We start from the raw sequence: 18,653 nt of genomic DNA on the forward strand, positions 1-18,653 counted from the left end.
AGTGTGAAGCTAGCCTTACTCTGAAATGATGCAGGGTTTCAGAAAGAACGGGCAAGTAACAGGGAGAAGAGCCATGCAACATCTACCCATCCAACCTAGATTGACAGGACCCCTCCCTATACAAAAAATAGGAAAAGACCTACAGACAAAGCTGAGCAAGGTGGGTAGATGCCAGTGGGCAGTCATCCAGAAACACTGTAATGAAGCCTCGTGTTTTAGGCAGCATGAATCTCCTGACTGGTTCCCTTAAAGGGAGCTTCAAGATTTGGTGAAAGCACAATCGTGCAGCAGTGCTTCTCAGAGTGCTCTGCACCACTGGGCTTCATCTGCGATGCTCTTCTTTTCCAGCGTGCAGAACATGGATCTCACTTTCCCACTGACATACACATTTGTCAAGATTTTATGCTGCCTGGAATATATGCATCTCCTGACAGGTTCCCTTTAATGCCTTGTTGGGAAAAGTGAAAGGTTGCACGTAACAACCAAAAGGATCTCTAAAAGCTGAATGCACAATCATGGTTCCCCCTTTAAAAGGGGTCTTCCGGGTTCAGAGATGAACCAGACATTCCTCCATTTTCACCCAGGCAGCCCCCCTGACTTGAGCATCGGAGCAGTTCATGTTCCAATGCTCTCCTTTGCCCTGCGCTAAATCACGCAGGGCAAAGGCATTTTTTAGAGATCCGGTGACGTACTGGGCTCTCCATGGGGCTGTCACTGGCACTGATGGGCGGGATTTAGCGCTGCTAGCCTTAGGGGAGCTGCCTGGGTGAAAATAAGGGTATGTCCAGGTTCAGCTCTGAACCTGGACAACCCCTTTAAGGGTATGAAATGTCTGCGACTGATCCACATAATCAAATGGCCTTTGTAAAACTCTATGGAGAAGATTTATCAAACTGGTGTAAAGTAGAACTGGCTTAATTGCAGATAGCAACCAGATTCCACCTTTTATTTTTCACAGCTCCTTTGGAAAATGAAATGTGGAATCTGATTGGGTGCTATGGGCAACTAAGCCAGTTTGATAAATCTCCCCCTGTATACATGCTGTAAAAACCACCCCCATTTAGATGTATGGAACAGATTTTCAGTTGCAGAAACTTCTCCAACATTGCAGTCATACTACCATTCATGCGGAAGGTCACTTTAAAGGTGTAGTAAACCATTTCTAACTTTGTGGTTAACGGAGCACACAGAGTCCTATCACTTCTCTCTCTATGCACCAAAATGTTCTACACTACAAGAAATGGGAAAAAAGAATACCTGGAAAGCTTAAAAGGGGTTCTCTGAGAATTAAGAAAATGAAAAAGACTTAAATATTACTTTATTATAAATATATTCCCAAATGCCTTTCATTAGTTATAATGGCTCGTTTTGTCTGGGGAGCAATTATCAGGGGAAATAAAATGGCCGCTGTCCTATTAGTACACACAAAACCTGTCCTAATCACACAGCAGGACAAGTAACTTCACAACACTGAGGTAAAGCGCTGCCTCCTCTCTGCTTGTACATGTACATGAAATTTTTATTGTGCATTGGCCACAGATTTCACCATTTGTATTGCATAAATACACATAATTATGAAGTACAATGCGCCACATTTATCAAAAGGTGCAATCCTCTTAGTAAATTTAGCATATCTTATGGCAGTCAGACGCCTCTATCTTTTTTTATTACAAAAGGGTGCAAATTTTTGTGTAATATGAGGCTTGAGTAAAACTGTGCAACCTGAGCACCAAAAGGTTGTAACAAGTTACTTCAGAACACGGAGCTAAAGAGCTGCTTCATCCTCCTTTCTGCTCTATTTGTCAGGGTTTATGATCCTGAATACAGCTGATAAGATTTTCAGCTGAATCTCTGTAGGAATGGAGTTCATGAGGAGACATTAAGTACAGAGAGGAGGAGGGGATGTGGATAATGAGCAGCAGCACTTGTATGCAGTCTCCATTACCACAGCCCCACATTACCAAAGTCTGTCCTGTCCATCCTCTCTGTACTTTATGTCTCCGCATGAACACCATTCCCACAGAAATTCAGCTGAAGATCTTATCAGCCGTATTCAGGATCATCATCCCTGACAAGTAGGGCAGAGAGGACGCTGAGGCAGCTCTTTACCTCAGTGTTATTCTGTGATTAGGACAGGTTTTGTGTGTACTAATAGGACGACGGCCATTTTCTTTCTTCTAACAATTGCCCCCTAAACAAAAAGACATTATAACTAATGAAAAGTGTTTAGTACTATATTTATAATACATTAATATTTAAGTATTTTCATTTTCTTAATTCCCGGAGAACCCCTTTAATGTGATTGAGCTGAGACAAAGTATAAACTTTTAATTGAGCTTGGTCAGTGATCACATAATCAAGGTGGCGCACCCTTCATCTTGGGTTCTGCAGCAGGGTATATGATGAAGAGTCACATTAATACTGAGGGGTATCTCCCCTTGTTAAGATACAGGCTGGTAATGGTCATATACATGCTGGATATCCTCCTGTGGTATGTCATTCCAAACTTTCAACTTGGACCTAAAAATCAGCCACGGTGATTGTTGGCCACTGTATATGGGAGGTACATCGATCCATCCAGTCCCAGACAATCTCGATAAGTGAGATGACTGGGTTAGTGAGGTGACTGGGTTGGCCAGGGGAGCTGCTGGATAATAGTAAAAGTCCAGCTCACCTGCATCAGCAGTTTCAAGAGTGCACGGATGGGATGAGACCCAAGCATATGAACTTAAAAGGGAAAAGAAATCCAGCACCTTGTTTTTCTTGCTTGACGGTATTTATTCCACAAACCAAGTGTACAGCGGTAATGGAACCCTCAAAATATAAGCCCCAATGCGGTCTACATGTTTCGAACCAGATGGTTCTTAATCATGACCTCCACAATAAATTTCCAAAATTGGAGGTCATGATTAAGAACCATCTGGTTTGAAACATGTAGACCGCATTGGGGCTTATATTTTGAGGGTTCCATTACCGCTGTACACTTGGTTTGTGGAATAAATACCGTCAAGCAACAAAAACAAGGTGCTGGATTTCTTTTCCCTTTTAAGTTCGAGCTGCTGGATACCCTGAAGAACAGATTGTGTAGCGCAGGCAGTGTGTTGGCGAGTACTCCGACATTGGTATATGCCTTCACTTTACACTGCTCAGCATTCCTGTCAGGCTGACAGCATATCTTTGGCAAAATCACTCTATTAGTACCTATGGTAGGGCAGTAACTCTCTACAATAGATGGTAATGATTCGATCCTATGTGCAATATTACATCATGGTTGACCAGCCCAACAGGAAGGAGGTGATGGCATATCGTAGGCAGGATCGCATCATTACACTATTGCTGTCAGGCTGAGCAACCTGACTGGAAAGCTTAGTAATGTAAACTAAAAGGTTGGCACTGAAGCACAGCATGTAAAATGAACGTGACCCCTCACCACCTCAGGCGGGAGGGCATCAGTACCTCCCATTTGCATAACAGGACTGCCGAGTCATGTGGAGGATTCATCAGGACTGGGGGGATCGGAGGGAATGATTAAGGGCGACATACAAAAGTAATTACATCTTCAGCACTCTCCCAGCTACACAACAGTAGGATTAGCTAGGGGCAACAAAAAGTAGCGACAGATTCTTATTAAGGGAGAGAGTATGCGTCTCCCTGCTTTCACAGGAAACAATCTAGCAAAATGGACACATTTCTATGAATATTAAGAATATTAGAAAAAAACAAAAAAAAAAAACAAACATAGGGTGGTTAATACATATATATGCCAAAGTTCTAAGTTTTGCTTCTAAATGAATATACTATTAACTGATTTTCAAAGCCTATATTATTCAATGTAGCAATAGACACAATCTACAGACAACAAGGAGCAAAACTAAAAGAAAATCAATATACTTATTGCATTATAAACCAAACACAAAGCATTATGGGATATTTAGAAGTAATGTAAGGGGAAATTGAGGAGTTGCCCATAACGCCGATATAGATTGCACTCAGCCTTTATTTTCTAAAACGAGAGCCTGGAACTGACTCAATCCTTAAAGAGCTGTAGGTTTGGATGAAGCATTCGATGCCTTTCAACATGAGAATACCTTACGAAGCCACCACAAGTCATCTTACCACATTTATAGCCCGCTAGTGCTGTAGTGGTAAACTGTGCCATGCAGGTGACACAAACTTACCAAACAAGATGGCTAAGTGAAGAAGCATATGTGTAAGAATCATCTATCTTCTAAGACCCACTACCAAGCTGCGGACCACCTCTGGAAGCAAATCTAGCATAAGAAGCACTAACACTTCCTTGGGAGCAACTTGGATTTCATTTTTCACGGTCAAGCAAATGTAGATTAGCCCGTCTTTTGAGCCTAAACTGTCGTGAACACTTTTTAGCTATTTTAGCATTAATAACTTTTATTTCTTGGCCCACTAAAATAATTTTTGAAGTGGTTCTTTCATGACACCTAATGGTGTTTGAAATACCTTTTTAATATTTATTTTCCGATATAGCCAATTCGCAGTGCTCGCCAGCGAACACATGCGGGCTGCCAGCTTGACTCCGGCGATGCACAGGTAAGCCCTTACCTGTGTCGGGAGTCGGTCTGAAACAAATGTGGTCACCAGGAGCAGGCAGTTCTGAGAACAGCCCGATGAAGGCCCACGGCGGCTGTTCTCGGAACTGCCTGCTCCCAGTGACCGCATTTGATTTCAGACCGGCTCGCGGCACAGGCACAGGTAAGGGCTTACCTGTGCATCGCCGGACTTGTGAGTCAAGATGGCAGCCCGCATGTGTTCGCGGGCGAACACTGAACTGGCCATCACTGTTTCTTTTAACTTTTTTTGTTGTTGTTTTATTAGGGTTATGGTGTACAAAAAATGTGATTTAACAATTCTTTGCTCTTTTAAAATTTTCAAACTAACATAAAAATAAAATATTAGAAAGGGATCTCTATTCTGCTTTGTTCATATTGATCACGATTTTGTATAGGTTTTGGTTATGAGGCAGCTATAGCTATGAATTGTGTTGGCACGGATGGCATTTTTTTTGTAGTTTATTCTATAATCATTTTTTTACTTTTTTTGTATATATATTTTTTACGTAATGTCCCTCATGGAGTCATAAAAGACATATGGGGAACATTCGCTGTTTGTTTCATGTTGCTGTTTTTAACTATAACCATATAAGCCTTAATGTCACTTTACACTGCTCAATTGAGCAGATGATTGTCAGGAAGGAAGTGTTCCTTCCCGATAATTGCCTGCTTGTTAGTGAAGGAGACAACTGCATTTACAAGCAGCGATCTCCTCCTCAGTATGGCTAATGCCATCACTTGTCTTCATACAGAATCATTGTTGGCCGGCAGCAGAGTGCGGTTTACACAGCATGATCTGCTGCCGGCAAACGATGATTTAGGGGACCGTACCAACGATCCAATTACCCGATGAATGAGCACTTCACTCGTTCATCGGGTAATCGGCGGTACCTTTACACTGGCAAATTATAACTAATGACTGTTCCTAGGAAAGCATATTAGTGATGATCTGTTCAGGCAGTGTAAAGAGGCCTTTATACCCCAGCAGAGGTAAGTAAGTGAATGTGGCTATTTTCAGGACTCCCACAGAAGTTAATGGAAAACGACCATCTGCCAGGTCATTGTTCTAGAGATAGGTGGGGACCCAGGGATTGGACCTGCATCTACTGCACATTTATGACATTTTCTCTGAGCATGCCATAAATGTCCATATGGGAATACCCCTTTAAAAATACAAAGCCATGACGTCAACACCAACTCTGGCCTGACCACATATCATAAGAACATCACTGGCAACCTCAGCATTGCTCTTTCCTACAGGAGCTGAGAATTAGAATAGAGGGGAACAATGAATATGACTTTTTGAGCTTCTTCGCTTTCTAAAGTGGCGATAAAAGCAGAGGAGCTTAGAGGGAGGGGTGGCGCTTACCACACCCCGCCGGATTTACAATAACTTACACCAGAAACTGGCGGAAGTTATAGCTCTGGTCTATGCCCGCCATGGGAACGCCTCTGTGCTAGAATATACTGTCGGATCTGAGTTTTCACGAAGTGAAAAATCAGATCTGAAAAAAACTGTTATGCAGACGGATCCGTTCTGAACGGATGCAAGCGTTTGCATTACAGGAGCGGATCCGTCTGTACAGACACCAGACGGATCCGCTCCGAACGCAAGTGTGAAAGTAGCCTTATAGGACCATTACATATGTCTTATTCTGTATTATCATGTATTTGATAAAAGGGAACTTCTGTGACCGCTGAGACTCCGAGATGTGGAGATCATTACCTCATTCTGTATCTTGAAATCCTCTCTTTTCTGTCTGTCGGTAATGGAATTGTAGTGCCTTTCCTTTAGGTCCAATATTTCTTCCTCGCTTAAAGGTCTGTGAAGAAAGTACTAAATAAATATACGGTTTTTTTGTTGTTCAGCTAGTGGCTCCATCAGGTCACATTACCCATTGGAATTCAGATGACTGAATATCTTCAGTTCTTTATTAGCAGCCTGTGTGGATGTGGAAAATCAAAATTCCCTACTAACACAACGCTCATAAGGCATTTTACTGCAATTTAGCAGCAGATGTACTGTACCATATACATATATAGTGTCTCTTGACCACATACGAGTTGTTAGTAAAGGAAAGTTTGTGCAAAAATGTATCACTGTTGTGTTGGGGCAGGTTTGGTTTTTCTCACTGGCTTCAAATGGGCAAAAATAACGCGTAGATTTGCACTTTACATTTACTACTTAAACAGTTGTCATACACTATGAAAAGAGAATAATATAGTAACACACACTCAATCACCCAGGAACGTTTCCAAGACAAGTGTATACCATGAGAATCTGATCTTTATTATATCCACATATATCAAAATCATATCAATAAACAACTAAACATATGAATAAAGTTGTCATACACTACTATAATTAAAGTGTTTTTAATGGTAGAATAGAAGTTTGACTTTTCTCAAGTAGTTAACGTCCGGTGAAAAGCTAAATGGTGGTCACACTTCAGGTTCTATTCTATCTTGTACATGGACATTAGGTTTGTGTAATGGGCAGCATTTTCACTTTTTAGGCTACTTTCACACTTGCGGCAGAGAGATCCGTCGCCGGAACTGCCTGCTGGATCAGGCAAAACGTATGCTAACTGATGGCATTAGGGCTCTTTCACACCTGCGTTCTTGTCTTCCGGCATAGAGTTCCGTCGTCGGGGCTCTATGCCGGAAGAATCCTGATCAGGATTATCCCCATGCATTCTGAATGGAGAGAAATCCGTTCAGGATGCATCAGGATGTCTTCAGTTCCGGAACGGAACGTTTTTTGGCCGGAGAAAATACCGCAGCATGCTGCGCTTTTTGCTCCGGCCAAAAATCCGGAACACTTGCCGCAATGCCGGATCCGGAATTAATGCCTATTGAAAGGCATTGATCCGGATCCGGCCTTAAGCTAAACGTCGTTTCGGCGCATTGCCGGAGCCGACATTTAGCTTTTTCTGAATGGTTACCATGGCTGCCGGGACGCTAAAGTCCTGGCAGCCATAGTAAAGTGTAGTGGGGAGCGGGAGAGCAGCATACTTACTGTCCGTGCGGCTCCCCAGGCGCTCCAGAGTGACGTCAGGGCGCCCAAAGCGCATGGATCATGTGATCGCATTGGACACGTCATCCATGCGCATGGGGCGCTCTGACGTCATTCTGGAGCGCCCCGGGAGCCGCACGGACTGTAAGTATACCGCTCCCCGCTCCTACTATGGCAACCAGGACTTTAATAGCGTCCTGGGTGCCATAGTAACACTGAAAGCATTTTGAAGACGGTTCCGTCTTCAAATGCTTTCAGTACACTTGCGTTTTTCCGGATCCGGAGTGTAATTCCGGCAAGTGGAGTACATGCCGGATCCGGACAACGCAAGTGTGAAAGAGGCCTTAGTAAGACTGATCAGGATCCTGATCAGTCTTAAAAATGCCTGATCAGTCGAAAAAATGCATTGGAATGCCGGATCCGTCTTTCCGGTGTCATCCGCCAAAAACGGATCCAGCATTTATTTTTTCACCTTTTTTTCCGTCTGCGCATGCGCATACCGGAAGGACGGATCCGGCATTCCGGTATTCTGAATGCAGGCAAGTCTTCAGTTTTTTTAGCCGGAGATAAAACCGTAGCATGCACTGAACTGAAGACATCCTGATGCATCCTAAACGGATTACTCTCCATTCAGAATGCATGGGGATAAAACTGATCAGTTCTTTTCCGGTATAGAGCCCCTGTGACGGAACTCTATGCCGGAAAAGAAAAACGCAAGTGTGAAAGTACCCTTAGAGCCTCCAACGGCACAGAAAAAAAAAAACATTTTAAGGGGTCAGGAACTCTAACGATAGATGTGAGCATGAAGTCAGCTACATGCAGGTTTAGACTTGCCCGTGAAGGACAGATGAATCCCTCGGTGTGCCCCTAGTCCCGCACCCCCTGCAGAAGTGGCACGTGGTACAGCAGACTGACTGCACTACATATAGATAGGCTGGTTGCGCTGCTGTACGCTGCCTATCTATATTCATAAAAAACTGGCTGGATTAGCAAACTACCCAGTTTATTAGAATAGATGCATCAAGAGGCTGAGATTACTTACAGGAGACAAGCAAGTCAGTATCCTCCTAAGGGCCCATGCACACAGCCTTGGCTGTTTTCACGGTACACACACTGCGGATCCACAAAGCACGGAAACCCGCCGTGTGCATTCCACATTTTTATAGATGGAAGGATGTTCCGTTCCACAAAAAGTCCTATCCTTGTCCGTAAAACAGACAAGAATAGTACATGTTCTATATTTTTGCAGGGACATGGAACGGACATACAGAGTGCTGTCAGTATCTTTTGCAGTCCCATTGAAGTGAATCGGTCCGCATCGGTACGAACAAAATACACAGTCATGTGCATGAGCCCTTACCCAGGGGCCTGCCTTCTTGAAGTCGCAGCAAGGCCTCCCATAACCAATGATCCTGCAGCTGTCTGTCGCTGTGTGAGTAGGCGATAGTTACATGTAGCTGTACATTGGGCACCCAGAAATAATATTATTGGTGGGCACAAGACACCTCAGTCCGACACTGGCAACATGGAATCTTCCTATAAAGTGACTATGCACTTTCAAGCACTAGAGGTAATATGGCCAAGCAGGTTTCCATGTAAGCGTTTTGAGGCCCTATTCACATCTGCATTATGATTAAGCCACAATGTTATGCCAGATCCCAAAAAAGCCGTTTTGACAGCGAGAATGTGCTGATCTTCTACTGCCATATAATTTGATGGAAAAGTCAGAGAAGTCTCCATACATAGTATTCTCTGCTTAGAATCATTCTGCCCTTGATGTACTCAATATCACTTCTCCATTGCACTGACTTCCTGCTGAAGAGGGAGAAAGCAGAAGCCTAAACCAATGAAGAGACAGGGGGCGTGTCTCAGACTAGAGTTGTTGCGATACCAAATTTTTGATTCGATTTCGATACCATAAAAAAGTATTGCGATACTCGACACCATGTGAAAAAAATAAACAAAAAAAGTCACGTGCATTCCGCATTTTAAAAAATGGCAAATTGCGCAGTTTTTATTTATTTTTTCTGTTCCGGCGTTCACTGCATAGATTTTTTTTATATTTTAATAGTTTGGACTTTTCTGATGTGGTGATAGGTGATATGTTTATTTATTTATTTATTGTTTATATATTTTATATGTGAAATTGGGAAAGGGGGGTGATTTATACTTAATATTTTGGTGTTTTTTTTTGTTTTGTTTTTACACTTTTTATTTAATAACTATTTCCCCCCTTAGGGGCCAGAACCATCAGGGTGAATAGGACCTCACACACTCCCTGCTGCCCTGAGCATAGTACACACAGCAGCAGGGAGCCGACTATGGCAGCCAGGGCTTCAGTAGCGTCCTGGCTGCCATTGTAACCGATCGGAGCCCCAGGATTACACTGCTGGGGCTCCGATCAGAAGCTGCCACTGCCACCAATGAGAGGAGGTGACCCTGTGGCCACTGCCACCAATGATACTGGGGGGTTGAGAGGGGCGGGCGCACTGTGCCACCAATGATTTTAATGGGGTGGGGGGTTGAGGGGGAGGGCACACTGCGCCACCAATGATAATTAACCCTTAATACAGGAGGCAGGTACTGGCAGCAGATCAGCGTCAGTTAACCCTCAGGTGCCGCACCTGAGGGGTTAACTGCCGCTGATCGCAGCTCCCTGTCAGCGGCAGGGTGCCGGCTATGCGATTCTGCTGCCGGCACCTGCCTCCTGTATTATGTGTTAAAGACGACCTTATATGGGTCCGGACTTTAAGCAGCAGGCTACACAGAGCGGCGCCCAGAGATGTCCCAGCACTTACTATTCTTCCTGGGCGCCGCTCTCTTCGCCCGCTGTGTCCCATTACTGTCTCCTGCTCCATATGCTAATTACTATGGGGAGGAGACATCAGCTTCTCTAGTGGGCGTTCCTTATCCCTGGCTATAGCGCTGTCCAATCGCAGCGCAGCGCAGGGAGAAGGAACGCCCACTAGAGAAGCTGATGTCTCCTCCCCATTGCTCCGATAGCATACTAAGACATTACAATAGCTACTGAATTCTTCTTTGTCCTGCTCACTGAGGTGGAAGCACATGCTCAGTTCCATCCTTCAATTACCACTAGCTGCAGCAGACAGGACACACCCCTGAGAGGGTAAGCCCCTAAGATGCCAGCTTGAAATTAACCTAGCAGAACAATTGGATGAGTGAATGGGGAGAACTCTGGATCCATGAGAGGTACAGGGCTGGTTCTAGCTTTATTAGAAAGACATTGTCCTGTAATAGATTATGTTGGATTTTAATTTTTTACATTAATAATGGGATAACCAAATGAACATAAATTGGGTTCTAAAATTGACACTGTACCTTTGGCTGCTTCCTGGGCTTTCACCCTGGAAAAAAGGAGAAATACAAAACACATTTCAATAAATAGTATATTACTAAGGGCCCAATCACACGACCGACATGTCCTATCTTTTGCAGTGCAGAGGGCACGGATCCGAAAGCCCAAGGAAGCGCTTTGAAGTGTTTATGTGGGCTTCTGATCCGTGCCGCCAAACCGCAAAATATATGACATGTCCTATCTTTTGCAGTATCTTGCGGATCACGGACCCATTGTAGTCAAGTTCACACTGCTGGCGCCCGTGTTTTATGGCCGGCTATTTGCGGTCCGGGAAACGGGTATGGCAACCATACAGTCGTGTTAATGAGCCCTTACAATGTTACAAAGTTCAATATTACAGAACTTCTGAGTAACATGCATACTTTTGCACTCCTTGATACATGAACCAACCCTAAACATGCATCTGTGGGAATTTTCGATGGGGTTGAGGTCAAGGCTCTGCGTGAAACCAGTTCTTCCACACCAAACTCACACATTCATTCCATTATGGATCTTGCTTTGTGGGGCCTTCCCCAAACTGTTCCCACGAAGCATAAAATTGCCCAAAATGTCTTGTATGCCGAAGCATTAGGAATTCCCTTCTCTGGAACTAAGTGGCCGCACCTCAGATCATCTCACTCAATGAACAAGCGTTCTGCTCATTTATCAGGTGATCTGCAGTACCTTTACATGGGCCGATTATCTGGAGAAAAAGGGTTTGTATGAATGTTTGTTCGCAATAATTGGCCCGAATATTGGACCGTGTAAACCCGCCTTAACTCTAAAGAGGACCTTTCACCGATTATTACACTATGAACTTACTATACAGACATGTAGAGCGGCGCCCAGGGATCTCACTGCACTTACTATTATCCCTGGGCGCCGCTCCGTTCTCCTGCTATGTCCTCCGGTAGCTCTGTTCCCTAAGTTATGGTAGGCGGAGTCTGCCCTTGTTCTTCTGTAGCGCTGGCCAATTGCATTGCAGAGCTCACAGCCTGGGAGAAAATAACCTCCCAGGCTGTGAGCTCTGCGCTGCGATTGGCCAGCCCTAGAGCAGAACAAGGGCAGACTCCGCCTACCATAACTTAGTGACTGGAATCTCCGCCTACTATAACTTAGTGAGCGGAGATACCGGAGGTCATAGCAGGAGAACGGAGCGGCGCCCGGGGATAATAGTAAGTGCAGGGAGATCCCAGAGCGCCGCTCTACATGTCTGTATAGTTAGTTCATAGTGTAATAATCGGTGAAAGGTTCTCTCTAAGTTGGCCAGCTTCATAAATGTATCTAAAAGCCAGACGAGCCCACAATCTAGTTTAAAAATGTGAAATATTGAGGATGTTGGAAAAAGTAATTCCTTTTTGGCTCATCTAAATAATGGGGATTAGTGGCTAAAATGAGATGTGAAAAAATTGTGGGGCAAAAAAAAAAAAAAATACACGAAAGTGGTACGCTTAGCATAGTAAATGTGGGCCAGTGTAGGAATTCACACAGTAAATTTTTATAAAAATATAAAATAAAAATGTGGATGCATTCTTCAGTTAAAGGTTGTTTGTAAGGATGGACTACTGTTTCAGAAAGATGAGTCCCACCTTCTCAGTCCATAATGGGTGCATAGCTGATAACCTGCAGTTCTGGGAGAGTTCTTATAACCCCAGTCTTTATGCAATTCACTTTTTTTGGGCAAATGGTGCTATGATCTGACTAACACAAGCTAAATAAAGTATTCGTACTTACCTCATCACTTTCTACAAGGTTTTCAAACTGTTAGAAGAAAAACAAATGTCAAAATTGAAAATTTATCCTGATACTCGCTCTATTTAAAAAAAAAAAATATATATATATATATATATATATAATATAATAATAATAATAATAATAATCTCATAGGAGATTTATTATGGCTGTACACTGATTTTCTGGCATAGAATAGTCACAAATTTTGTTGCAAGTGCCAGTCTCCAACATTCTCCCCATTTTTGGGCAAAAAGTAGATGGGGTATAGGTGGGAGGAGGGGACCTGTGGCACACATTGCACCAAAAAACTACCCCGGAGTAGATTTCAGTTATGGTGCATCTCATACCAGCACAGGACACATTAAAGGGATTGTCTCATCATGGACAATGGTGGCATATCGCTAGGATATGCACCCATTGCCTTATAGGTGCGGGTCCCACCGCTGGGACCCGTATCTATATTGAAAACGGAGCCCCGCAAGGTGGTGGCTGGAGGACTCCTCATAGAAGTGAATGGGAGCGTACCGCGCATGCGCGGCTCTCGCTACCATTCACTTCTATGGGGCCAACGGAAATAGCCGAGCCAGCGCATACCCTCCTTCACTTGCGGGGCTCCGTTCTCGATATAGGTGTGGGACCCGCACCTATAAGACAACGGGGGCATATCCTAGCAATATGCCCCCATTGTCCATGATGAGACAACCCCTAAGACTGGTGTACACAACTCTGGTCTTAATAAATCTCCCCCAATGTCTCATACCGCTCTTCTGCTATACACATATAGGCACTTATGTGCAGAAAAAAGTATTTAAATTCAGGTCCCACTTTAGAAACAATGGCAGACAATTAAAATTATCATATACAGTATAATAGCAAAATTGTTTAATTGTAGAAATCTTCAAGGAACTTGAACTAAAAAGGACATAATTTCACTTTAAACGATGACAATCGCTTTTCTGTACACAGGTGCATGCGGTACTTTTTTACCATCTAAAAAAAACGGATCTCAGACGGAAATGGCTCAAACGGAACAGAAAATGAAAGGTGATGAGAACTCTCCCTTGCTGAATCTTTTCCCACAACACTAAAAATATCACTCTGCTCAGCCCCTGCTCTATACCATGCTGCCTGCAGATTACAATGCATTTTGTCCTGACAGGTTCTCTTTAAATACTATTTCCTACTCTTAGGTCAATTTCTTAAAATCCTGGACAAAGAACAAAACATTTCAGAAACACTCCAGATCTGGTGTGACTAAACACAAAAACAAATCCTCACTTTTGTAGGCATAAAACTAAGTACCACGGCACTCAACTGGTTCTTGCTCAATCAAATGTGTAATTTTTAAGTGAGTTTCCAGTCTGGTCCAGAGATAGATATATAATGTACATTGGTAACCACTTATTAATCAGTCATGTTTCGGCTGTGTACTGACCTTCTTCAGCACAGTGAGTAACCAAAGTCATCCCAAACTAAATTAACAGTGTACACATAAAATCATATGAATATTCAAGGGACTGAGTGGGGCCCTCCAAAAAACCAACGAGGAAGGGTGGCGGCTGGTGAAGAAGAGAATCACATGCAGACCCGGTCACAGATAATGAGAACTTGGTAGTGACTATTTCATCTGTAAATGTCTCACCTGCCGAATTGTCAGTATCAGGAAGGGGTTAATCCTTTTGTCCCTCCCCCAGATACTTTGGTATTGGAACAAGAACTACAGGTTGAAAATAAATTTTCATAATAAATCAATGAATTTAATTGTGGAACATAAGGAGACTGCAGAGAACCCATTGAATAGATCATCTCTGGGTTTACAGAACAAGAGTTCTTTTATGCCTCCAAGACACAACCATCCGGCTGTCACATTTCGGTGTGGGAGGAAAACTCACACCGAACGTAGGAGGGAAAGGGGTGAGGGTAAAAGGCCTGGAAACTAGGGAAAGGAGCTTGTCACCTCCTAGAGGAACCCTATTCAAAGTCCTGACTGACTACATATATGAACTGACCCCAGAGGTAGGTGAGCTCATACACCGGAACCTAAAGTCCTAGTTCACTCTGAAGGACCCTGGTACTAATGTCAGGACAAGAGACCTGTTCCTCCAATTGGTAGGACGAACAGGAGTCTCCCTTTAGGCCTAAGCACAAATGACAGGGAAAAGAGCAACACGAGTTAACCCAAACAATAAACAAAAGGGAAAGAAGACACTTCACTTCAAATAGCTATGGAAGCACAGGAACTCTTCCGAGATCCAAACACCAGCAATCTAAAACAAGACTGAAGCTATAAACTGCACAGCTTGGTGGGAGAAGCCACAATAAATAGGGAAGTATAAATGACCACATAAGCAAAACCTGAGGCATGGGGTGTGGACATCACCAGAAACAACACAGACACGAATTGATAAACAAGGAAGCACGTGTTGCCAGTCTCACTGATCTCCTGGCACAGGAACGTCCGTGACACCGGCTGAGACTTTTATATCATTAGCCCATGCTGAGATACACAATGTGCTGCTCCAAGATACAGAAGACAAGTTTAATCCTGCCTCAGATCTAGCCCAAGAGAAGAAAATGTCCCTAGGTTCTTTGCAGCACAATGATCAGTTGATAATTTAACTGACCAATAAAAGCGCTGCTACCGTCATTATGGATAAGTCTGATTAATTGTAATCCCATAATAACACTGTTTTATGTCTACCGAAAATTCATAAATTTCTTTATAATCCGCCCGGTAGACCTATCATGGCATCTACCAACTCTGTCTTGTCCCCACTGGGGATTTATCTGGATAGAATTCTTATGCCACTATAATTAAAGGTAACCTGTCACCATGAAAATGCAATTTATGCTACAGGCAGCATGTTCTAGAGCAGGAGGAGCTGAGCAGATTGATATAGTTTTATGGGAAAAGATTCTGTAAAACTTGTATTTTAGACATTTTACCCTTAGGATACCAGAGTTTTTTTCATTTTGGCTTTTCATTTTTCTTACCAATCTTCCTTGAGCCATAACTCTGTATGAGGACTTATGTTTTGCAGGACAAGTTGTACTTTCTAGTGCCACCATTTAATATGGGGGGGGGGGGCGTTTTTGGTCGCGGTGATACCCATGATGTTTATATATTTTGTTATTTATGCATTTATTTTTTTATTCTACGGAAAAGGGGGGGTGATTTAAACATTTATATTTTTTCTTATTTTTTTGATATTTAACTGTTTTTTTTAAACTTTATGATTTTGAAGCTCGTACTTGAGCCTACAAAATCCCATTTTTTTTTTTTCTTCTGAACAATCATGGATTTTTTTATATCCATTTATTGCTCAGAATTGCTCATTTCTTATGTTGGCCTGCCACAAGCTGGCCAAAATAAGAATTGCAGCTTTAATACCCTTGGTCTCTTCAGCGAGACCTAGGGCATTGAGTTCAATTACCAGCATCCTCATTGGCCACAGAGGATGCCGGTAAAAAGCCTGTAAGCGCAAGCTTGATCACGGCATCTAAAGGCTTTATTGACCGCGACCGGCACGCACGAACAGGCGCCATGTTTGCCCATCGTACATGTACGGCGCTGGTAGCGAAGGGATTAAAGTCCTGCTCATTCTGGGCTTTGAAGTAAAGGAGTTGATCCTATCAGTGATTGACAGCCATCTGTGTATACACAGTCATAGAGGGAAGGCTGTCAATCACTGATAGGACCGACTCCTGGACTTCAAAACCCAGAATGAGCAGGAATTTAAATGAATACATTTCAGGTTATACTGAATCTTTTCCCACAAAACTATACATCAATCTGCTCAACTCCTCCTGCTCTATAACATGCTGCCTGCAGCTGAACATGACAGATTCCCTTTAAACATTGGTGACTCTCTCAAAACTGCAGGATTTCTCCATAACTGAAGATGACTGTCAGTTACTAACCCATGACAATAACAGTGTATATACTGTACTTGAACTGAACACCACAAAGATCTGGCAGCTACACAGAGGCTTTTGGCCACCGAATCAGATCTAAGCCTGACAACAGGAGTTGTGCATGAAACTACTTGAGCTGGTATTGAAGGAAAATGATTTCCTCTTTGGTGATGTCATCCTTATAAAGATTCAGGGGACCGCCATGGGGTCCAATGTGCCTCCCCCCCCCCCATTCATAGGCAAAAGCCTACATTACTTTTTTTTTTTTTTTAAGGAAAAGTTTGTGTATAAACATGCACCATTCCAGCAATAGGTCCGGTGGTTCCATTGATGACCTTTTCTGCATATGGGGGTGGGGGGTACCTGAATCTTCCATTATAGCCTTCTTTGATTTCATCAACAGGGTGTACCCCGAATTGAGCTTTACTCTCCACAAGAGTCAGGAAGTTGTTAGTTTCCCAGATACTAATATTTAGAACAAAAAGGGTACATTGGAGGCCAACCTGTACAATAAACCAACGGACCGTAATAGCCTCATGCATTATGGCAGCTGTCACCCATGGGCAACTAAAAATTCACATCCCTGATCACAATTTATCAGTTAGGAGAATACATGTAACAAACAAACGACTTACCTCAATAGTATAGTGCTCCCCTCTTGAGCAACTTCTAAAATATTTGGATCTGGAGGTTAAAAAGACATTAATATTAATAAACTTTACTCCAGCAGTCATTTGCTTTCTGCACACCTTATTATTTTCACAGAATATTATTCCCGCTTCATTCTTGTGACCTAATGGACGCCACCTCCTTCCTACCATGATGTGCCTCCTCCCAATCTTTCTTACCTAGATGCTTCCTTCCGTGTTGTTCTTTCACAGTCAGGATCTATATATTACAGTTTGGATGAGACAACCTACATACAGTTGTATACGTTCACTGCAGGATAAGTCTGCGTTTACATGAGCGCTTCTATTTCCACTGTTCTGCTCGGAATGCTACGCTATTTTGTCCAACATTTTTTTAAGGAATCTGTCATGGGGGTCTCTAACGGAGCATCCAATGCAGCGGGAATCTTTCCCGATACTGTTTATAAAGCCTCTCATGTTATTTTACTGTTCTCCGGTTATAGCCTCCGGTATCTTCATAGTTAGGCTCCACCCAGGGGAACCTGACGCCGTCTCTTTCTCCTATGCTGTAGCGCTGGCCAATCGCAGCGCTCAGCTCATAGCCTGGCCAATCGCAACGTCCCACAGTCTAGTTTAACGGCGCCGCCCCCTCGGCTACGTCAGTTAATTCATTCAAGCCACGCACCAGGAATCTTCAGTTAGTCCGGCTAAAATCTCGCGCAGGCGCAGTACCGCCTACTGCCTGCGCCTGTGCGATCCGACCGTTCCTGAGGGCAACAGCCTCAAAAGTGTCACTGGGCATGCGCAGAGCCCAGTGATGTCTTCTTATCGCTGTTGTCCTCAGGAGGGGTCGGATCGCACAGTCGCAGGCAGTAGGCGGTATTGCGCCTGCGCAAGATTTTAGCCGGACTAACTGAAGATTCCTGGTGCGTGGCTTGAATGAATTAACTGACGTAGCCGAGGGGGCTAGACTGTGGGACGTTACTACATAGCGAGGAGGCGTGCTTGGGCTAGGCACTGCAGGGGGGCGTTACTGGGCTCAGAGGGTGAAGAATAAACACCCCACTGGGCACCTTCAGGGTTCATTTGCATAACACAAAGATCGCTTTTTTAGCAAAATGAAAGCATGAAAATAAGAAAGAAAACCACTGCAGGAGAGAAGGTAATTTATTACACATGGCAATGGTGAGAGCTTAATATGGTCAAACCAGGTGACAGATTCCCTTTAAACAAATAGGAGTAACTAGGGTTTCTACGCTTTAATCTGACTTGCATAATAAGGGGAGGGGCTTCAGATGCACCAAAGTTACATCACAATTCTGGCATAAAATTCTCTCTCAAAGTATGTGTAGAGTCAGAGAAAAGGTTCTACCCCTGCCCCACATTTAGCATCCAGCCCAAGCCCCCGTGATAAATCT

The 18,653-nt window shown here is 43.5% G+C and overlaps 1 protein-coding gene across 1 annotated transcript in view; it reads right to left on the reverse strand.

Moving 5' to 3' along the window:
• AP1AR (adaptor related protein complex 1 associated regulatory protein) overlaps positions 1–18,653 on the reverse strand; it is a 48,840-nt gene that overhangs the window by 22,990 nt on the left and 7,197 nt on the right. The window contains exons 2-5 of the mRNA XM_040418362.1: positions 17,242–17,290; positions 12,692–12,718; positions 10,942–10,967; positions 6,313–6,409 (exon numbers count right to left, since the gene is read on the reverse strand). Of these exons, the coding sequence (XP_040274296.1) occupies positions 6,313–6,409; positions 10,942–10,967; positions 12,692–12,718; positions 17,242–17,290 (199 nt within the window). The remainder of the gene's footprint in view (positions 1–6,312; positions 6,410–10,941; positions 10,968–12,691; positions 12,719–17,241; positions 17,291–18,653) is intronic.

Source organism: Bufo bufo, chromosome 2, assembly GCF_905171765.1.
Source record: "Bufo bufo chromosome 2, aBufBuf1.1, whole genome shotgun sequence".
NCBI classification, from domain to species: Eukaryota; Metazoa; Chordata; class Amphibia; order Anura; family Bufonidae; genus Bufo; species Bufo bufo.